Source organism: Pollicipes pollicipes, unplaced genomic scaffold, assembly GCF_011947565.3.
Source record: "Pollicipes pollicipes isolate AB1234 unplaced genomic scaffold, Ppol_2.1 Scaffold_4881;HRSCAF=5763_pilon_pilon_pilon, whole genome shotgun sequence".
In the NCBI taxonomy this organism is placed as follows: Eukaryota; Metazoa; Arthropoda; class Thecostraca; order Pollicipedomorpha; family Pollicipedidae; genus Pollicipes; species Pollicipes pollicipes.
In genome coordinates, this window is record NW_023596576.1 from 28,826,714 (window position 1) to 28,850,358 (window position 23,645).

At 48.5% G+C, this 23,645-nt stretch overlaps 1 protein-coding gene across 12 annotated transcripts in view; it reads left to right on the forward strand.

Annotated features, from left to right (window-relative positions):
• hlk (hulk) overlaps positions 1 to 23,645 on the forward strand; it is a 78,979-nt gene that overhangs the window by 7,051 nt on the left and 48,283 nt on the right. For all 12 annotated transcript variants that reach the window (XM_037224954.1, XM_037224952.1, XM_037224953.1 and 9 more), the window contains exons 2-5: positions 7,763 to 7,948; positions 16,299 to 16,439; positions 20,443 to 20,625; positions 21,857 to 22,000. In XM_037224954.1, the coding sequence (XP_037080849.1) occupies positions 7,763 to 7,948; positions 16,299 to 16,439; positions 20,443 to 20,625; positions 21,857 to 22,000 (654 nt within the window). The remainder of the gene's footprint in view (positions 1 to 7,762; positions 7,949 to 16,298; positions 16,440 to 20,442; positions 20,626 to 21,856; positions 22,001 to 23,645) is intronic.

Below are 23,645 nucleotides of genomic sequence, written 5' to 3' on the forward strand. Positions count from 1 at the left end.
GTGTTCACCAATCAATTACTGAAGATCATTTCATTCTGTGGCAAAAACAAGCTACGGGGATGGTGATGCATGACTCTAAGCGCTTTAAAATTGGCTCGATCGCATTTCTAAAGATCGGGAACTGCCGCTGCTGATCTCGCGACTGCTATCACCACTGACGTCGAAGTTTTTTAAAGATTGTGTGTGCGGTGGGTGTGTTTCAACGTTAGTTACTTGTTTATTTTTTCATATGGTTCCTCCCTGTTGTCAACGTGCTGCTTCTTTCTGAGTATCAAATAGAGGTCGTGGCGGTCGCAAAGTCCACCAAGTTTCAATCGAATGAACTTATCGCATCAGCTGCATGATTTTTCTGGGCAGCCGAGACCGAAAGACAAACCAGAGGAATCAAAAGCTGTGCGCATTTAGGCACCCATAATTATGTTTTGAGCCCCGACACCTGTGCATTATGTTGAGCATACACACGTCCGCCTACGCCTCAGACGACGTCCACCAGTGTCCTGGAATTGCCGACTTTGGGTGTAAAGCAACACCCTATGAGGAGGAATTTTTCACTCCTTTTCCCCTTATTTTATGTTAATTTTTCACTTCTGCCAGACACTGTCTGATGGCACACGCCAAACCCCTATTTCCCTTTCTGAGATTTTCAGATGGCGTCCAAAACCGAGCTCACTTGAAACCACCAAGCATAAACGAGTCTCCACAGAACCTGGATGTATGGCTACGTCCTGCCTCATCTACATTTCAATCATGTCTATGTATGCACAGAGCAAGGGCGCCAGGTACCTCCAAGCCCAAGGACCCCAGCGACCCCAGCCGCTTGCACGCATTAAGTTTGGTTTGTTTACGAAATGCATCACAGTCTGCAGCTGTGCGCCAAATGCAAGGTTTTCACGCATCCCCCATTTTTTCGTCTCACCACCACGTCACGAAATCAGAGCCTGGTTCATACACCAGCAAGGCCTGGTAGAGAACTTTACTCCACGTAGTTCTTTTTTTCCGAGGAAACTTGACCACTAAATTGCATCACTCCCGAAATGCAGGAGTGAATATTTCAAGAAATGTCTTCTAAATTAAACTTACAAGATGAATATCACCATTTGAGCACCTAAATTAACAGACTTCAAGTTAAATCAGCTGATGACAAAATTTGGCGAGAAAAGCGCCAGTCTTCATATTTATTTAGCTATTTTGGTTTTTCTTGGTATCATAAGAGTGTGATACCACTTTATTCTTCCTTCCTTTTCGACCGCCTTTAGAGGTACCATCCGCTGCTTAAAATTTTCACCAATTTCTCTGCAAGATGCTCCAATTGCAAACTTGTACGTATTTCATACATAAATTGGATTAACTCGCCAGCCGCCCAAACATGTTTGATATGCACCCAAGCGTGAACAACTCACAGGGAATGAAGGAGACAATTTGAAGCACGGACCTTCTTTTTACCGCCACTTTTGCCGTGTTAAACCCTCGGTCAACCGTTTTCTTGGTTCATGGCGGTGCTCAGTAATGATAAATCCAAGCCTTTCGAGTGTCTGACTCACCAGGCTGCCTGGCAAGGCTATCTTAATGCTGCCATGCAGACCCTTGGGACAAACCTGACGCAGCTGACACAGAGGTGTTTGATGGCGAAATTCTGCCGTATGGAGATGTTTATTACGCACACCTCTTACTTGTTTCCCATTTTAATCTCGTAGGCTGGTGGGCACGATTGATATTTACATTTGGGGGTGGGTGGGATGGCTCTGTCTGTCAGCAGACCATGCAAAAGGTACTGACTTTTTGTTTTTGTGGGGAGCAGGAAGAAGCCAGTAAGTCTCCTGTGGGTCTAGCAATTGTTTACCTTAACTGCTTTTAACACATGATTGGTAACCAGATTTGGCTATTTTCTGCTCTAATCCATCGAGTTTTGTCATGAGACAAATTATGATGCCACAAGGCACGCAATGGGCTTATTTTGTTTCGTATTCTTGGTTATTGGCCCCAAGTTTCTTAAAGTGGTCCCTCATGGTTGCTTTAGCCAGATGTTTTCTATAGTTGTCATGGTTTGCTGACCGGCAAATGACTACTGTATATATGCCCTATATTCTTAACACAGGGATACTCTAAGCTGCGTAGTAATTCTAATATGAGTTAAATATTGGTACGTGAAAAATAGTCAGACCATCCCATTTAAAAGGTGACACCAACATCTCAAACTTTGTCATTAAATATGAATAAACAAGCCTAAATAAATGCATTTGCTGCAGCTGAAAAGGCAAACAGCAATACTGGCATGGTCATCTAAAAGTTATGTTACCTTTGGAGAAGAATGACGATCAAAATAGCTTGTTTAAAGTGACTTAAAGTGTTTTTATTTGTGTATTGTCAACTTTGTCTGATGTCAACAAGCATACACAAATGAACTGAATAAAAATGCAAATTGAAACCAGCCAAAAACTAGCTTTAGGTATCATGTACTCACCACAAGTGCTACTGTCAACAGATAGGTGAGTTGAGATGATGTTCATCATATGGGCTACTCTAAGTTAGGTTAAGCTGGTCAAGTGCATGACAAGTGGCAATAGGAATTGTGCAAGAGTCAGCAACTCACAGCTGCTGCTGTGATACAAACAGGTTATGCAGGATGAGATGATGTAGGGCGTATTTAGGTTAGGCGTAGGCTACTTTCATGGAAAGAAGTATTGGTATTTTGTAAGAAACAGTGACAAAATATTTGTTTTCCCTGACCCCATCTTAGCAGAAGCCAGAAGTACGTCTATTGTGCTAGTGACTTGGTGATGGGCTCATTTGTGGGAGTCCAATGTTTGTTTGTTTTTTGTTTGAGTGTTTTATGCTTGTTGAATTTTCTGTTGTTATTTCATTATTGAATTCCTTTGCTTTGTTTTGTTTTAAAAGTGTTGTGGAAGGGAATTGAAAAGTGCAGCATCAAATTATTGGTGTTAGTGATTTGTTATACTCATAATACTGTCATGAAATTACTATGCTTTAACACGCACCCGGTTGGCCAGCTAGATACCCTTCCCTCGGGTGGGGGGGGGGGGGGGCAATTTATCCCCCTTTGAGATCTTAGGAACTAAGAAAGCTAGAGACACCAAATTTACAGGGTATCTTGACCTATACGTGAACTCACTTAAGTCAGGGTTTCAGCTTCCTATGTTATGACCATCAGGTCAAATAAGGTCAAACAAGGTAAAATTCCAGGTTGGTCTCCAAAGCACCCCCAGAACCTAGACAACTGTCTCTAAGCAAAAGTTCATTAGGCCATTTGAGGTCATCGACCTTGTTTGACCCTTTGAAGGTCATGGTGACCAAAATGATGCAAGACTGCTCTGAGTTTTGCATTTGAATAAGCGACAAAGATTGCGCTAGCCAGTATGTCCCTAAAACAAAATGTTCAACCCGGGTCATCATGGGTCAATGGCCTGTTCTGACCTCTAAGAAGTCAACTGAAGATGTATAATGCGCTTCCTGTTGTCAATAAATTGGAAATGAGCACCAAAAACTATCCCATACAGCACGCCCTAGAGTAATACATCAATTTGGTTTTGACCTTGGTCTGACCTTCATACCTGACCTTAGGTCAACGTAACTTGCTCATGCAATATTTTTGGTGCCTAAGAAAGCATCTCAGAGATTTATGTCTCCGTCAAACACTCCGTTGTTGTATCAGATTGAACGATTCCCTAGAAATTGCCCTCGCTGAAACCATGGGCTGACTTTGACCTGTCATAGGTCAGCGACCTTGCAAAGTGCATCTAAAATTTGTATGTCAAACGATCCGCTATGCAGTTTTCTATAGCCATGCAACATTTGGCGCGGCTACGCCGCGCCGTTCAGAAACCATTCAGGAAAAGCCCTCGTAGGGAGGTCAATTTGCTCCGCCTCTCCCGAGCGCGTGTTAATTTATTCTGTTTCACTTTAATGGCCTAAGATGTTATAAAACGAAATAGTTTTGTCAGGTTCCTGATATTAAGTCCATGCCAACTTGAAATAGATGTCTTTGCTTGCTGAAGCATCAGTCACGAGCTCATGAGTTCCACCTTTTGTGAGTTGATTTTTTCACCGCACGGTCTTTTTGCGATGGAATTGTTCTCTCCTACCCTAGTTCAAAAACGATTCTAGCTCGCTGTGTCCACCTACCGACCGTCACAAAGTTCGCTCGAGCCCCCGGGACTGCTTCCCACTGCGGCCGATATCCGCCCCACGCGGTGACGCCATGAGACCCAGCGGGGGCCTCGGCGCCCTGGGCAGCATCCGGCGTGTGAGAGAGACGACGAGCCGCAGTGCGGCTTTCGGAGCGGCGGGAGGGACGGGGTAGACGCCCACCAGACCGGTGACACCTGGCTCCGGAGCTTATCGGCAGGGTGAATGGTCCGATTGGAGGGCGGAGCCGCGGGACGTGGCAGTGGTTGGAGAGAGAGAGGAGGTGGGGCCGATACATGTCCGAACTCAACGTTCGCGAGAATACGAGCCTTTACGATTGCTTAAGGCTTGGAATGCTATCGGTTGTGTAGGCTATACATTGCGAGATACTTGAGCGCAGGGCGCGGCACCTGCTTGATCAGTATTGGGCTTCGCACGTTTCTGGTGACAGCCCTGAGCAAAGATAAATGGAGTTCAGTTCGAATAGACAAGGCGACGGACGCATTAACACATGACACAAGTGATGTAGACAAAGCATAAACAATGAGCCATCGCAGCCAACCCGCACTTCCCTGCTACCTGAATGAACCCCACTCCAGCTATCTTGCGATCGCATGTGAACCTGCTGTACTCCATGCAGATGTAGTTGAGAAATTTGCTTAAACCCCTTTCATGTTCACTGATATTTGACTGATCTGAGCTGAAGCTTAAAATTAACCGAATCTTTTCCACCGGCTTTGTTCCCACCAGACCACTCTGCCGATGCATCCTTTATTGAAGAATAGGCGTGTCGAGACGGCACCGAAGCTTTTCTTCATAGGTTGTATATTGTCCCTGGGTATTCTACGCCAATTCAACCGATCGAGCCGTCCGACTTCCTGGAGTCTGTACTTGATTTGGGGCCAAAGTCGTCGATTACGTCTTCACTGTTCTGCTTCCTTCCCGTGGCATGTTGCGAAGAAGTATCAGGTACAGTCTAGCTGAAATTGTCTTCGGTGAAGGCACGTGTTCGGAAAGTTGCAGCTCGTTTTAAATGTGGTAGCTGATTTACCGGTATAGTAATGAGTTTTGCAATGTGAACAGTTGCCTATCTCAGCGACCGATTTATCGTCTTCCGAAAAGTGTAGCCCGTCTTGGTTCCGTGCCAGGTAAGTCGCTTATTACACAAAACTTGGCGGTCACTTCCTTGCCGTCTTTCATTCAATTTCAGCGATGCCGCGTACGTTGATAGGCGTGCTTGACCCCAGTGGAATCCTAGGATGATATTTTGAACCGAGGATGAGTAATGTCCTCGAAAATATTTGCGCCAAATGTACACCATCTCGCTCTTTTTCCTTCAAAGGTCCAAATAAGCCTCTCAGGTACGCGCATCGCGTTTTTGCGACGAGAAGACGCATTATCAGGTTTTTTTCATTTTAGTGCCGATCTTCTCAGCGAATTCACTACTTGTTTGACATAGTGTTGTTTGTGTTCTGCTGTTTTCATGAACCCATCAGTGTTACTCCGCCTCGTCGTCGTCGTTCATGCTTCGCTATTCCGTAACAAATAAGCTGAGAACACTTGCTGATTGGCAATCTTTGGCAAGCCCCAGCATGCATCTATCATTTTTTGGATCACACGGTTTCCGGTAAGGTGATCTAGGGCGGGTCCACTGTTGACGGCGTGCAGAATCAGTTTTGGACTCCGGTGCCATTACACAGACGCCGACGGAGTGCGGTCTGGCGGAACGGGCGAGCTCACACCACGCTGGTCGGGGACTAGCGGAGATTGAAAAGCCGAGCGGTTCGGCAATTCCTTGTTTGTACATGTGACACACCTCCCGGGGTTTGCCAAGGCCATGAGTTTCTGCTGCCCTTCAATACTGCTATCTCTATCACGGATGTTAAAGCCATCTTTAACGCCAGACATGAATTTGCTGACGTCGTCTCTTTAACAACTTTTTAACATCTCTCATATCTCTTTGACACAGCATGCGATGGCTTCATCATGCGGGTGTTGCAAAAACGCCCGCTTCCCAATTTAGCTTTCGAGATCGTTTGACCTTCTGTAGAAATGTGCTGAACTTGTTCTTTTCCCCTGGATGGTAAACGGTCATAATTTACATTAGGATAATGTAAAGCATTTTTTGTTTATTAGATCTCTCCACCAGCTCTGCCATATTTTTTCATACAGTTCGCTGTCAGTTCTATTCGTCCCAGCCCCTCTGGCATCTTCTATTTCAACATAACGTGCCGTCGACTCAGGACGCCATTCGAGGTCTCTGGTGGCTGACTGCAGTTCCGTTCGAGTTTCTTTCCACAGTAGTTATTTGCGAAATCTGAAACGAACAAGACGACAGGAACTAAGTATGCTAATGTTTGAACCCTATGGTGATGGAAGGGAGACATATAATGCTATTGGCCGCGTCAGCGAGGGACTTAGCGAAGTCATACTGTTCATCTACAACGTGGGTTCATCACTTCTCTGCCAATTTATGTCAATTAAATGGAACGCTTTTCTTTATTTTTCGATCGTACATTTACTAAACATTATTGTTAGCAGCTTTTCTATCGCAAATGTGCTTAAATGATGTAATCACCTTTTTAATACTGTCGACTATACACCCGAAATGCATGACCTATGGTTACTCAACGTCGTCTCTCAGAAGTTTGCCTTGCGGACGAATCACCCCATTGCTATAGACGTTTCCTGACTTTGCTCGAATGAGAGCTGGCCTGATCCCGCGCATGGGTAGGAGGTGATCATGCTGCTGGTGGCGAGAACCAGGGCGTAAACAGCGCTTCTGCTGGGCTCCTCTGACCCAGAATGTGTTGCATGTGCCGAGCTGGTCGACGGCTGGTGGTAATCTGGCAGTATCAAGGCGGACTGTCCACACTGAGGAAATTTCCTGTAGCAGTTTGCTCCCTGCATTATGCGGAGTGGGCTTCTTCAGTTTTCTGATTGAAGGCCGTACCTGCCTACGATGTTTCTGGATAAATACAGCTGGTGATCGTCAGTTCGCCGGTCTTTCTGTCTCTGTTTATGCTTTTTGTTTAAGGGACTGGCACATGTATCCACATCTATGGCAACGCCCTTCGTTTTCTTCTAACTTACCAATAGCCAGGAATGGCGCCACGGATTTTGTGGTGGGTGACGGGGTTTTCCATGCGGCCTTCTGGATAAAATGGGGTCTTCTCAAGGGCGGGATCCCAGATAGTGACATATTCAAGGGAGCGGAGGCGCCGTGGTCACCCTTTATCAAATTGTTACATGTCGCAATACCCATGTAAATAGATACCGACAATTGGAAAACCCAGAATAGCGGCCATTTACTTGCTACCGGGTACTTAAATCCAGGAAAGGCCTCCTCATCGGAAGACAGGGTATCCTGTGGAGTGAAGGCCTTCCTGATGGCTACAGGGCCCCCTAGTCCAAAACAGGGCACTCATGGTTCACAAAGTGGGCCTCCAACTCGAAAATCAAAATCTTCGTGCCCAGGTCAACAGCACCCGGAGCGCTGCACCCGCATCCTCCCCCTCCCCTCCCCTCCCCCCTCTCCCCCCCCCCCCCTGTTTTCCAACGTGTCGGCCGATCTGTGGTCCTGTTCACGCTGACTCGTGTGACCTGGCCTGCGTCGCAGATGGTCGCCGCTGCAAGATCGACTGCGACGCCGTGTTGACCGAGCTCGAAACGATCGACGATGACACAGACAAGTTTGGTGTGCAGCTGGTCAAGATCAACGACAAGAAGCTGGCCAAGAAGTACGGCATCACCGAGTTCCCGGCACTCACCTACTTCAGAAACAAGGAACCCATCAAATACCAGGGTAAGGCACGCATCTTTCCGGACTACAAGCGTTTCGTCGTCGCAGGCGCAGGATTTGTTGCGTGATCGCCCTGGTTAACCGGTGCTTCACACTATGGCCACGCACCGCAATGAGATGTTTTTCCATTTGGCCCTGATCTTCGCGTCGCAAAGACATCGCGAACGCCAGAGCCATTAACTCGCATAGGAAAGGGCAAATGTCTGGTGATATGGTCTAATTGTTGATGGTTTGAACCACTTTTTGGCGTTTGTGGCTTGCATCGTGCATGCATGCCTATTATATCTGTCCGAAGAATTAAAATTGTACTGGGCGGTTGAATTTGCCCGTGGTACATTTCTAAACTTTATGGAATAGGATCGTTGAAGGCATTTTCCTGGGTGAGCAGGTTGACTTTCCTTGGAAACGAAGGGATCAGTTTGCTTGCAATGGTGCCTCAAACGACCACGATTAGCTGGTGACTCCGTCGTGGTTTTGTCTTTAAGCAGATCGTTTCCTTAATTACGCGCATAGCGTTTGCCGAGCAGCGCACCAGCTTGTGTTATATAAGCAATAAATTGATGCTTAGAAATAAACCATGCATTGCATGTTTATTAAGAGGTCGTCGAAACTTGGGGCACGCTCTCCATGACGTCGTTAGGCAACACTTTCAAAACCTGGTTATCTCAAAACGTGGCAGGGGCCCAGAATGGTGTGCGGGAGATTGGGAATCATCGGCGTTTGTCTGTTTGATCATGTCGCTAAAATATTGAGGTGGAAGCAGGCGACCAGCACGTGTAGTCAACCAAGCGTGCGTTCTACAATCTGCACGCATTTCATGAAAGGAAATGGAAGCTCAAGGCCATGTACTGAATGTTTTTTTTTCATTCACAAGGTAGGCGGATGGCTACTGAAGAGCCGCTGTCAAGTGCTTTCCTCCTCGCTGGGTTTGCCACAGACTGTCAGCACGTGTTCCGCAAACTCGTCGTTGCTCGTCGTGCCAACAGTCGCTTGTGGAGGGTAACGCTGAAGCGGCATCCATACACATTTTCTAGCTCTTTTGGGTGATTAGCAGCCGCGTGTAAATGAGGCAATACACCATACTCATGAAACGTTACAACACTGTTCATAAGGCATGGAATGAAAAAGTGCCAATCCGCATTAATCTCAAAACACAAGCTGCTCTAACGTTTAATGCTGTCCTGCCGTCGCTGCCCCGAGTGCCACAGCTAAAAACAAACACACTCGCACTGATGCACGAACAACCGCCGTATAGACTATGCTCTCCTTCAAACTGATTTAAGCTACGGCGTCACCCTGTGCCAGAGTATCAAAATAAATTCAGCGGTAATCAGCGGGCTGCCTGTGTCATAAGCGGAGTCGAGTCCAATTGCCGTTTGCGGCTGTAATCAAATTATTTGTGATGGAAGCAAATGTACGCCTTTGCTTAGGTTAGCGGAGGAAACGTCAGCCGCAACATTTATGACCGGACGGGTACATGCATCGCCCATTTATCACCGGACGGGTACATGCATCGCCCATTTATCACCGGACGGGTACATGCATCGCCCATTTATCACCGGACGGGTACATGTATCGCCCATTTATCACCGGACGGGTACATGCATCGCCCTTTTATCAACGAAGTTTCGATAAAACTGCACATTCCCTCCGGATATCCGGTAGAGTCGTGGTGCTTGTCACATCCAGCTGTCCTTCAATTGCCTGTTGCAGCACGCGATTTGTAATACCTGATGTCCAGCAAATAAGGGTCGTAGCCCCCACACGAGCCCGTCACCTAGCCAGTGGCCCTCCTCTTTCCAACTGGTCAGCCATCAGATCACGATTGGCGGCCTCCAGTCGCGTACCGCCAGCGTCTGCCAAATGTTGGCTGGAACACAAATAGCCTGCCCCGGCTGTAGATGCCCCAGCAGATGGCTTCGCCCTGTCCGCGCCCCCACCGTCTTCGAGCGTGGCTGATATGAAAAGTGAACGCAGGGAGACATCAATGCACCAATCACATTTATTTGCTCCCAGGCGTGAGTCAGCGAGGATGGAAATGCCAGTAGCGTTCAGATAGCACACTGGTTTGATTTCATCGCGACATCCGCTAAGTTAATTTCAACATGATTGAAGGGTTTCCTCCAATCAGTATAAATCCCATCCATACCCTGTATCTAGCTAGCGTTTACCTGCTCATTCAGAGCAGCAGATTGACACCCGTTGATTGAATGTGCCTGCTCTGTCAAGCATGGATTATGGTTTCACGCTAATGACAAATCTTTGTCCCAGACTTCGGTGTGATCGCAGGACATACTCTCGACCGTTTAAACTTGGTGTCGATGTAATTCATGGGCTAGACAGAGTCAGTCCCCCGTATTGCTGCGTTCTGGGTAAAGATGCAGTGACGTCATGGGACTAAGTCATATGGTACTAATGCTACGGCCGCGTGAAAAAGCTGTTTTTGCGGGCTGGTTTAAACATAAGTGTTTCCATAAACCGAACTTTTTAGGATCTAGCACATTCAATGAAGCATTTTTAGATGGGAAATGACATTGGTTTGCACCAGAGCTACAAAATTATTGCTGAAATGCGCTACCAGACTGTCCCCGACAGAGAGATGGGGTAACCCATTCACCCCTTTAACAGTGATTTGTCGCGGAGAACTCTGGCCGAAAGTGCTTAGAAATAGTCTGTGTAAAAGAGTACAACATACAGCAACAACAACAACAACATGGGGGAGGGGGGAGATGAGAAACGGCGGTCCAGACGGGCTCGCAGCACTCTGGGACGCGCGTTGAGAAGTTGGAATACGCATCCTGTAGCCTTAGGAGGGGTATTGCCGGGATAGATACAGGTTTGGCTTGCCCTAGTGGAGGCAGTGGGAGGTGAACTCCGGGAGGCGTTAATGCAGAGCACCATTTCAGTTCAAGATAGCAGATTTTCCTGTAAAACGGGACGATTTCTGGGAAGTTTTGCAATATACGCCAGTCAAAGAGTGATGGCCCATATCTCTGCTGCTAAATGGTCTTGGGGATATATAAGGGTAGTCGGGGTATTGTTCCCTACGTACCCTTTTCACCTAACCCATCCGACATTATGGACCTGCAAGTAAACCGACGACTAGCAAGATGATATAGTAAAGAAACAGCGAAATTGTTGGCACCTGCACTTTTTACGTTTCATTATTTTCACATTTTATTCCATTTAGATACTGCAGTATGACGACAAATGGACAGTCATTGCCAATTCATGAACTTAATGTTAACATGCATATCATATCCATTTATTTACGAATGAATATACACTTCACAAAAAGGCGTTACATGTAAATATTCAGGCACCTTGACTACGACGAATGTTGCGCGGGCACTAAACCTAGAAAACGTAGCTTAGTAGGATATAGTTTTGGAAACAGATCGTAGTACTGATTTATCTTTAGAAGAGTTTGAGTGTGAAATGTGCAATATCTATCCGCATAACATTGAAATAAAGATGTAGAACAGGGTGACCACCCATTTCATGGGTGAAATCTCCGTTCGCAATCATGCTACTAGTATCTACCAACCTTCACGTAATATCAGCCAAAGACCATACTACGGGCTACCAAATTTTATTCCCATGATGATGTCACGTCTGCGTAGCCTTCTCTAGTAGCCTTGGATAGGGCATACTTGCTATCTGCCGGTTTGTCCATAAGTACAACGATTTTGTGTCTTTTCGTCCAACGATTTAGTGAATTCATAGCAACGAGGTTAACTCTAACTTACTAAGTGTCATTAAACAAAGGAGTTGTATCTGTTTGAAGAACAGTTGTGAACGGACTCGTATATAATATTGTCAACAATTTCAGTCAACTCAACGCGGAGCACTACTGACGTCGCTTTCGAGTAATGTTCTCACGTCGCTACATAGAGATTTATGCATCACTTTTGCGCAACACAGCGGTGTGTGAGTAGCTGGCCACAGAGCCATTAACGAAAACTATATTTCCATGCTGGGGTTTCGTCCCAGCTCTTTTCCATGATGCTCTTTTATATTGTGTAGCCAAATCGTGTCAGGCAGAACGCTGAACCTTGGATTTTCCACGACGACCAGTGTGTTATATCCTGGCAGCGTTTTCCACCCTACACCGGCCAGGAGCGGCTCCAAACATGATTTATAGGAGTATTTTAGGGCAACGTGTATGCCCTTTAGCGGGGTGTCTTTGCAACTACTTCATGCATCTTCAAATTGACGTTTGACTGACATAAGTTGTCGGCTCATCAGATTTGTCGCAAAGAACCGTTGACTTTGGAATAAAATATTCGGATTCTGTGGACGTGTGTATGAGATACGCTACAGGAGGGTTATCATCATGGCTAGGGGGTAATATCATGATCAGATGACATTGGTTTGGGACTGAAATCGATGTGTGATTACGTGTCGAACAGGACTGTAGTTTTTTATTTGGTTTCGGTTGGCTCCCCCTCCCCCCTACCCACTCCCCACCTTGATAAGAACGTTTTCCGAATCCGGGATAACACGTTTGTTGGCAAAGCTTTAGAGCAGGCTGCGTCATCGTTCGCTGTTCAGCCCCTCCTCCCGGAGCTCATTTTGCGACACTGCGCCGCTGCTGTACGATGGCTGTCAAGTTTGCATGTTGTTAATACTAAACGTACTTATCTTGCCTGGAGGAATAAAGGTTGTGCCAGCAGTGGATTTTGCATAAAGCGCCCAGACGGATCACTCAGATTTGTATCTGCGCTATTCCGAATAGATCGAACAAAGGAACAAAATGACAGTGGCATCCCAACAGACGTCAGATGGTGCAAAGACTTATCCAGGAAGTCACGGCTGCCGTATTACGTACAGAAACGTGGAGATAAAGCTGTTGTAATGTTTTTTTGCATGTGTCAACGATGTGCGAAACTTCACTTTTCTGCCAACTTCGCATATGTAGCGTTCGTCCTTGGTGCGGGGCTGTTGTCGTATTCTGATATACTTAGTTGTAGCGTGAAGTAGATGGGTAGCCGCTCAATTCGCATCGTCAAGCTATGATCAACATCTAGCGCCTTTATTCTCCTCATTTAGTTTTCATTCGGTTCAAGCGGAAGGGTAATGTCGCACATTTTGCGCGTACCACGCGATGTCCAGGCCCTTTTTGAAATTTTCTTTTCAATTAAAAGCTGTGTTCAAACCATAGGTTTTTCTCTACGGATGGCATCATGTAATTGATTTTTAAACCGTTTTTGACGGGGAGACCTCATTAGACATCACACGCCGACATTGGTTTTTGATATATGTAGTAAAAACATTGTGATCGTATGAATTCTGAGATCAGAGTTTTCGCTAACCAGTGCTTGTTGCGTGAGCCCTGACACCACCAGCCGATCGTAGAATTCCGCCTCAATGGCAGAATTTGGGATTAAAATGTAACTTGCATCAATACTCGGCGAAGTCCACCCCACCCTCTAACCTTATATGACCTGGAGCGGACACCGCCACCGGCCACAGGCCATCCCAGCCAGGGGTAAATAGCGAGCGCCGAAGCGACTTGAACTCCCCTCCCCCCTTCTAGGGGTTTGATGGGAGGCAGGTGCCCTAACCGTTCGAGCCACGGAGCTGGACTGCGATATTCAAGAGAAACTGGGATCTTTGAGTCCGCCTAACCGTCTCCAGCTAAATTCCCAGCGAAATTGACCGATTTAAAGTCAAACGCGATCATCGTGTCACGTTGTCGGGTTCACGTATAATCTTGTATATATATATATATATATATATATATATATGTGTGTGTGTGTGTGTGTGTGTGTGTGTGTGTGTGTGTGTGTGTGTGTGTGTGTGTGTGTGTGTGTGTGTGTGTGTGTGTGTGTGTGTGTGTGTGTGTGTGTGTGTGTGTGTGTGTGTGTGTGTGTGTGTGTGTGTGTGTGTTTGTGTGTGTGTGTGTGTGTGTGTGTGTGTGTGTGTGTGTGTGTGTGTGTGTGTGTGTGTGTGTGTGGTGTGTGTGTGTGTGTGTGTGTGTGTGTGTGTGTGTGTGTGTGTGTGTGTGTGTGTGTGTGTGTGCACATATTCATATATGGATGCATCGATGTTCTGTAACCAAGTGTGCCATAAAAACAATGCTGTGATTTTGAAGAAAAACAAACAGTAAGTTCATCATATTTGTTGTGGGTTAATAATACATCACAATCGCATCACTAGCATCATAGCCTTTGCTCGTGTTTGTCCTGCAGTCGTCGTTGGTTTAAACGTCTGAGGCGTTCCTGTGTACGTAGTGTCTGGACATCATGCACAAAGCCATCGTGCATTCCTACTTTACAGTAAAACTGCCCTTGCACCAGCCATAAGCACACATGAACATGCATAGCTACAGATGAACTATGTGGGCCGTCTCCTCCACCTCGGCTAAATTTCTGGACGAGCGGCCTGTCCTGCGAGCTCTGCAGCGCTTTGAGGTCTGAGGTCTGCCCTGCTCCGTCTGGACGGCCGGCCCAGACTCGGCCAGGGCTACGTGTGCTTGTCTCCGTGCTCGCGCTGCCTGGCACTGCTGATGGGCCGGTATCTTGGCCACCTGCAGTTGGCCGGCTGCCAGCCACGGGCTAAAAACGGGCCCTCATCACCGAGCTGCATGGCCCGGAGATTAGTGAAACGCCGCCAACTGGCCTTGTGCAATACCAGCGCGTGTCTCACGCGGTCTGTAGCGCGCTGAAATCTGGAGTGTCTCCATAGATTGAGCATCTTATATAATGCTTGCTGTTTAGAGACGAATAGCTAAGCTATGTAAGGGAAAGTAAGCATTTCGCTCACAGATAACAAGCATTATGTGAGATGCTCCATTTATTGAGACACCAGATATTTGCTTGTGATTTTTTACGCATGTTGTTCAGTGAAATTAGCAAGGAGCATAAGTCACACAGATAAGATTGTAGTATTAGCCTTATTCCAGGGAAAACTAGGAGAATGGAGATATAGTTAGGTTGATATTTCGACAACATGCCTTTCTCAAACAATAGCAGAAGTGTCTGTGGCGTTGTCTCTTCTGCTGTTGTTTCGAGAAAGGCATCTGTGCGGTGAGGCCACATTCAACGTTATGCGTACATGATAGTGTTCTGACTAGCTGCACCATAGCCAAAGGAGTCGCGAACTATATCATTGACGTCACTTTTTACAACCAGAACATAACAGCTGGCGTGCGGAGTTGCCACCAAAATGGCTTGAAAGCGGACAGCTTATGACTGAATGATACTTTAACAGCTACTCTAATCAAAAGCAAACATATTGCGATATTATGCCGATACGGCGCGAGAAAAGAATCGTTTTTTGCCCAGCATGTTTGATAATTTCTCTCACTTCAGAGTGATCATTCAATCTTAAGCTGTCAACTCTGAAGCAATTACGGTCGCAACCCCCTCACGCCGGCTGCCAAGTTTGGTTCGCAAAACGTGGACGTCAGCGATGGAATCCGAAACTTCTTTGGTCATGACACAACCACTTCGGAAACTCTATCATGTACGCAGCGTGTTGAATGTGACCTCACCGCACAGATTCTTGACCCCAGTTGGCTCATTCATTTTGGTTAAAAATCACGAGCAGACGTGTTTTGCACTGTGTTTTTGCGGTTTATAGTTAGATAAGGCCACCCATCAGAAATGAATTCACGCAATGATTACTTATCACATCAGATGGGTGGGCGATTTTCACCTGATCTATGCTGTGGCCGAGCCTGGGTGAATTTAATCTCAACTGCAACATTATTTTAAACATGAGCTACCAACGCGGCTGGGCTGGGTATGACAGGTACTTTCTTAAAGCTGATATCTTGGCAGACACTCATCGCTGATTCATGTAGGTTTTGTCAATAATAAGCGCAAAGATTTAGAAGTGCTGCTTGTTTTCTGCAGTGGGATTTAAACATATGTCTCCTCTTTTCAAGTTCCGCAACAGTTTATGTCTGATTTTAGTGTGTCAGTCTCGTCGCTCCATGTTAGATGCTGATGGGCTGGTACAATCTGCAGAATTGTACACGGTCTTCATTACTTAGACTCACACGTGTTACTCCTTGTCGATTCTCAGCCCGCCGGTTCGTCACCGCGTTGGCCAACCACGTAAAATGTGTTCCGAAGCCTCAGGCCGAACATGTGCAATCGCATGCCGGCACGTAATAAGGCTGCGTCACAGAGCACGGAGCTTCCGTTTTCGGACGGGTTTGCATGGGCGAACAACGCCAATGCGGAGTAACGGGAGAGCTACCCTCGGCCAGGTGACCTGCTGAATGAGGATAAAGTGCCGGATTTCTTCACCTAGGTGGCCTGATGAACGAGGATGACGAGCTGGAGTTCCCCTCCCAGATGACCTTATGAACCGGGATGAAATGCTGGAGTTTCTCTCCCAGGTGACCTGATGAACGAGGATGACGTGCTGGAGTTCCTGACCAGTCTGGACGCCATGGAGTTGCCGGATCAGATCGAAGAGGTCAACGCCAAAATCCTCGACAAGATTGTGGAAGAACAGGCCTACGTAGCAGTGTTCTTCTGTGAGTGCCTCTCAGACCAGGACTGCTGTTGCAGTTCTGGACCGTTTAAAATGTGTCGCTGAAAGTGGGTAGCATAGCGTAGTGTTCTGATTCTGTCCTAGGGTTGAAGGCAGTATGGATATGTGCCATACGTTGATATGAAGTGTGAACTAATTACTAAGTAGTTTTATAACAATTGTGTTTATAGCAATGGCGTTCAGCTTGCGGACGGTTCCCTTCTGTGTAATGACAGACTGATTGACAGTGTTGACGTCCCTCATGTTCCCTTCTGTATAATGACAGGTCTGGACGTCCCTCATGCTACCCTGGGCTGCGTTGAACATAACATTTGTGCCGTTTCGGTAATATTGCTGATTATCCTTACTTTGCAAAATACGCAAAGTTGTTCTGCAACGCACGTGCTAGTGGAACATGTAGATGACAGGCCACAATATCATAATTCGCAGTCTGAATTCGAAATGTCCGTGATCATAGTCGTAAATAGAACGCCACCCTTGCTGTGAGGGCTCCTTCCGTTAGTTCGCTCGGTGCTATTGCAGCGCACATGTAGCATAAACGGTGCATGAACGCGAGCAATATCAGCCGCTTTTTCCTGACGCCTTGACATAGCAACGTCCCTCATTTGCACTAAAGGGTCCAGCCAAAGGTCTTGAATCGCCATTTAAATACCCGTGTAACAGCTTGTTATATGAAATAAGTTCTGCTGTGAGTGGGAAAAGACAAACGTCTACATGGATGTGGCAAGAAATGCACGTCTGGCTGGATGCGTTCTACTCTAGCCAGCCTATAGCGCGAATTGCATTAACTGGCGCATCGTCTCGTATATTCTCTATATGGCTCCGCCGTGTCACTCCGATCTTATCGTGGCAGGTCCATCGGTTGAGAGTTGCAGTTTGGTGGAGTGTAAGTAATCCAGCTGCTCAGTAAACGCCCTTCTTTTCAGTTTTTTTATTTCTAGGTGGATGTTTGAGATTCTTCTAGGTCGTTTCCCGCTTTATTTCCGACCTTATAAAGGTGTTTAACAGTCCATCCCTATGCTGTTCTTATATCGCTTATGTCTTCCCAATAAATGACGTTTAAATTGAATAATGCAATTGTGCCATGTCATGCGGTTCTGACCCTCTTCCCGGCATACACGAGTGCCTAGATATGGAGACATTTATCATCTTATCTCTGTGCCTTGCAGTAGTAGCCAAAATCATACGCATCAGATTAACGCCTATATTGTACCCCTCACTGCACGTTCACCCAGCATGATTGTCATTTGCAGTTGCGTGTCTTCAACAGGGTGCCGCTCTTGACCCGTCATTTGGCATGTACAGGAAACATCCCCTCGTGTAAACTATTCGGCGATACATCAGATAGTGCACGGAGTCGTGTTACCTGCAGCCAGCACGCGGCCAAGTGTCATAGCATGTGTGCATTGTATATATCCGCATGGGAATTCATGCGTTGGAATATGCCCAAGCAGCATCTTGTCAACTCTATCTGTGTGTGTTCAGTCATTTGTACCGGTTTTATGGCGACTAGTGGGTTCGTTCTGTCGAGGTATTGTACAATGGGCAAACACTGCCTCAAGGCCCTAGCCGAATTCGTGACAGGCGTCCGTTTTCTATCGATGTTATTGAGCACGTCTTAGGAGCTGATCTGGATTAGATATATCGTACGATACCGTAAAAATGTAAAGTAATATGTTCCGGTTTTGGATACATAATTCATATAGCTGAACGCCACTAATCAATGCAGTGTTTGCTATGTTTTAGTCAAGCTAACTTTTCTCTTGAAAACTCAAGGCGTACGATGAGTGATTTGCATGTGATGAACAAGTAAGCATAGATCTTATTTTATATTTTCAGAAGCTGACAAGATAGAAGTAATAGCCTTATTCCTCGCAGAAAAAAAACAGAGATGGGCTGAACAATTGAGATATAGGTGGGTTGATATTTCGGCAACATACCTTCATCGAAACAATAGCAGAACTTTCGATAAAGGCATGTTGCCGAAATATTAACCCATCTACATCTCCATTGTCCTTGTTTTCTCCGAGGAATAAGGCTATTGATACGGTCTTATCTATATGAATAATGTTCCTCGCAAATTCACTGAGCAACTTAAGTAATTCTCAGAGGCTGATCTGTCTTCAAGAAATTATCTCCACCCTGTGGGACTTATTTCTCGGTTTGTGCCTTTTATCCCACATATGCGCCCGTTTTCTGTTTTACAAGTCCTACTCAACTCGCTAGACATTGTGGCCGTTTTAGTGACTTATATGACTTCATTGGTGTCATCACCTGACTCACAATAGGCCTGAGTCTTGTGACTGCCTATCGCAACGTCTCGACAGTGGGTCAGGGGTTCCTCCCGCCCACTCCACGCGCCGCGGCCGGCGCCCACTGTCAGGCTTTCTCGTCCGTCACCGCTTTTAGGCGACTGACTCCGGATGGTCTGTGTTGCGCCTTATTTATAACCTGCTCACGAACAGACCGGAGTCTCGGACGCCTCCGGAGCGACGGTGTGCTGACTGTGCTCCTGACTGTGTCCCTGCCGTCCGCTCGTCTTTGGGCACACATTAGAGTCGTGCCCAGCTGAGGAATGTGACAGCGGTCCTGATAAATGTCCTGGACAAGTTAGAAAACTGCAAAACCAGCCGCGCTTGTGTGCCGTGCACTGATTGGGTTATTGAGAGAGGCCTGCTCATAGCATGCAGTAGCAATGAAGCGATGCACCGCCACAGTAGGCAAACGGCTTTACACCGTTTGCGGAGAGGGGGCGGCGGAGAGCTATGTGGGACTCACACGTAGGTGTATATACAACTTCCACATGACAGGGAGACAAAACCATAAACAGACGCCGAGGCGCTGGAACAAGCAGCCAGGCAAGCGGCCCCATAACGCGGAAACGAGGTTGTACAACGGCTTGTAAAGGAAACCGCATAGTGGGTGATTCTATGACGCGCCACTGAAGCGGCGGATGGGAAGGCGCACAGCGTGGGCAAGTCAAGCAGCGGCTTTGAGCGGACAGCTGGCGGATCTCGCATCCATGGCTCGGTGGGAGCCGACAGGTGCGCGCTGAGACCACGGACGGGGCCGAGCCGGGTCAGGGCGGGGCGGGGCGGGGAGCGTCGAGACTCGCGCGCTGCCGGCGGGCGGAGTCCACGGCTGGGCTCCCAGCCGCCGCCGGCTTGACTCGCGGCCAGGACGTCGAAATGCCGGCAGCTATTCTTAAAATGCGGCTGGCCACGCCGCCGTTGGCGACGTGGCGGTCGCCGATTCGCCGGGCGCGCGTCGGCCGTCGCAGGCCGTCGTGCTGCCGCCGCCGCCTCCTCCGCCCGGCCGGAATGCTCGCCGGCGGCGACCCGGCACGGCCTGGGCCGGCCGTCGGCCGCCGGTGGCTATAGATGGCCCGTAGGAGGCGGTGCGGACACCGACGGCGATTCTGGCGCGCAGCCGCGCGTGCGCACCGCGCCGCCGCCGGGACTATGCGGAACGCTGCGGTGCGTTTGGCACCTCAAGCGCGCCTCCCTTTGCGTGCGTCGGTCTCGACGGCCGTTAATAGTTGTTAGTGCGTCGGCTTCGCACTGACTGGTTGTCTGAGAACGTGGGCGGTGACGGCAGGCTTATTCGGGCCCGGGGAATGAATGACCTTTGCCGCGTCACCAGCCGTATGTACGCTCAGATCTCGTCTACCGCTGCCAGCCGAACAATGCAAAGAGAATCAGATGCCAAAACGCATTTCTGGGAGCGTGCTGAAGATACCCGCCGTATGTAGGCAGCAGATATGTTGATGCTCTTTGCGCCTGCACAGCGGTCGGTGCGGTTTAAGATCACAAACAGCCTGAGCTTCGTCCTACTATAAAAATGTCGCCCTCCAGGCTGGCCTGGATGTTCCCCACACTGGTGGAGAATTCGGCCTCTCACGGCCATACGCAATTGCCGCTGCATCCCTGACTTGGCGCCACTGCCGTAACCTCCCTGCCCTTGGGTCGGGGCCGGTCGCGTTGCAGACAAGTCTAGCTGTCGCAAATGTGAGCGCGCTCTCAAGGAGCTGGAGAACATCGACGACGAGGCGGACCAGCTCGGCATCGCCTTCGTCAAGATCAACGACGAGGCGCTGGCCGACGAGTACTCGCTGGACACGCTGCCCACGCTCGTCTACTACCGCAACCGCATCCCCATCGTATACGACGGTGAGTCGACGGTGCTGATGGTGCTGATCCGATAGAGGAAGATCGAGATAGCGCGTAAATTGGAGCCGGCTATTTGCGCCGTGTTTTGGTAAACGCACTACGTTGACATTTCGCGCTATTTCGGAAGCATATTGAGCACGGTTTATCTCTGCCTAGGACGGTATTGCTGTTTGTTTATGACCCATGCAACTGCTCAGGCATTTAGTGTCGCCATCCCCCACGTCCCAATCGCACTCTGACGGCGGGCAGCAGGTCTTAGTGTCGCCATCCCCCACGTCCCAATCGCACTCTGACGGCGGGCAGCAGGTCTTAGTGTCGCCATCCCCCACGTCCCAATCGCACTCTGACGGCGGGCAGCAGGTCTTAGTGTCGCCATCCCCCACGTCCCAATCGCACTCTGACGGCGGGCAGCAGGTCTTAGTGTCGCCATCCCCCACGTCCCAATCGCACTCTGACGGCGGGCAGCAGGTCTTAGTGTCGCCATCCCCCACGTCCCAATCGCACTCTGACGGCGGGCAGCAGGTCTTAGTGTCGCCATCCCCCCCCCAATCGCACTCTGACGGCGGGCAGCAGGTCTTAGTGTCGCCATCCCCCACGTCCCAATCGCACTCTGACGGCAGGCAGCAGGTCTTAGTGTCGCCATCCCCCACGTCCCAATCGCACTCTGACGGCAGGCAGCAGGTCTTAGTGTCGCCATCCCCCACGTCCCAATCGCACTCTGACGGCAGGCAGCAGGTCTTAGTGTCGCCATCCCCCACGTCCCAATCGCACTCTGACGGCAGGCAGCAGGTCTTAGTGTCGCCATCCCCCACGTCGCAATCGCACTCTGACGGCAGGCAGCAGGTCTTAAGCCGATGCCCTCGTGCTGGAAAGTGAAGTACTCTGACACTGAAACACCCAACGCTCTCTACGCACCTAGTAATCGAAACATTCTCTTTGGTCTGTCGTAATGCGCTTTACACAAAGACTCCATTATTTTATTTTCCTTCGGCATGACATTGCATGTCCGTTCGTAGACCTATTCATACAAAGCCTATGAGAAAATGCTAGTTTTTGCCTATGGCTATGGCTATGGCTATGGTTATGAGGAGAAAGCCCCCGCAGAAGAGTTGCGCAACGCATTCTTTCCATATCGCGGAGTACATAAGTAAAAACCAAAGTAATCTCTCTCGGCCTTACCACCCGGACTTGAGTATTCGAATCGGCCGACTTGTTTTCCTTGCGTGCACAGGTGACCTCACGAAGGAGGAGGACGTGTTGGATTGGCTGGTGCAGAACAAGTCGACCGGCGACGACGACGACGAGATCGAGGACGTCACCGAGACGATGCTGGAAGCCATGATCGACTCTGTCGACTACCTGGCTGTCTTGTTCTGTGAGTCAGCCATGCTACGCTGATTAGATGGAAGCGGCTTCATTCCGTGGTGGAAACAGTCATGCTACGGGCATTGCTCAAAATATATATATATATATATATATATATATATATACTTGTATGTACAGTTTTCTAGTGCGCCGCGTCGGTGTCAGCGTCAGCTCATCCAAGATCGCATTGCGCTGAGTTCCCCACACCGACATAACTTTATCGTTACTTGGCGTCGGGGACTTGGTCTGTAATGGGTGAAAGATGCCTCGGTGTTGAAAAAGGCCCTGTTTTCCGAGTCACGCCCCAAAGCGTGATCCTTTGCTCCGCCGATGACCTTGAGGCTGGCATCGGGTCCCCCAACGACAGCCGTTCTCTCAGCCAAATTCCGGCCGTTCGCACATTTCAAACGTCTCACCCATGCCCGTCAGTGCCGGCGCCGCCAGTGCTCGTGTTCACGTTCTCCGTCGATTTGCTCTGCTGCTCTGACGACCAGCATCCAGACGTGTTCTGTTGATCCTCGCGCTTCCCTCGCTGCGTCACCCTCCGGACGGACCGGCTTTGTTCTGCTGCTCTGATCGCCGGCACCCAGATCTGTCTTGTCGATCCTCGCGCTTCCCTCGCTGCGTCACCCTCGGGACGGACCGGCTCCGAGAGCTGCAGTCCGTCATCAATCAGCCGGACAGACGTCCGGCAGGCGCTGAGCTGTCAGGCTGACATCCGACGGCAGGTGCGCAGATATGTCAGCCTGACAGCCTGTCGGCAACATGGTGAAGTCAGCCTGGCCGTCGTTGGGTTGAGGTTGAGCTGCCTGGTTTTCAGCCTGTTAGCAGGCGTAAAGCTGCCAGGTTTACTTCGGGTATTTCGCTGTGAATCTGACAGACCGTCGACGAGAACTCAGTTGTCGGCGCATGCGCCGTGTGAATCGCGCGACACACACACACACACACACACACACACACACACACACACACACACACACACACACACACACACACACACACACACACACACACACACACACACACACACACACACACACACACACACACACACATACATATATATATATATATATATATATATATATATATATATATATATATATATATATACTGATGGGCGTGAGAAACGTTTGAAGGGAATACAGTAAAGGAAATCCAAACAGAGCACAAATCGTGGATGACGTAATCCGTAAAAAGGTCTGTGAGAACGGGGAGCTGGCCAAACACGAGATGCGCATTTACTTGTGTGAACGGTGGAGTTATCGACAGAGCAACCATCAGTGGTCACAATTATTCCACTCGGTACGGGCTAAGTATAGCACACACGGCAGTCTGCTTTCGCTTTAACACAAACGCTCAAAATGCTACTCCAGCTCCACACGCAGTTTAGCTTCGCTCCAGGTGTCTGAGCCCGGTGATGTGACGCATATCTTGTCTCTTTGTTTAACTGAGAACTGTAGGAAGGTCACTTGAGATATCAAACTTGGAAACCATTTTTGCAAACAAAGTCCCAGTTTTGCCTCCCTGGATGATGCACACCTTTCTATTTGTGTGTCTGCAGTCACAGTGGGCTTCGTTGTCGGATGTTCCCGTCGAGCTGTAAACATGACGGTGTCGTCTGGCGTTATACCCGGATTGGAGCTGCCCCGTTG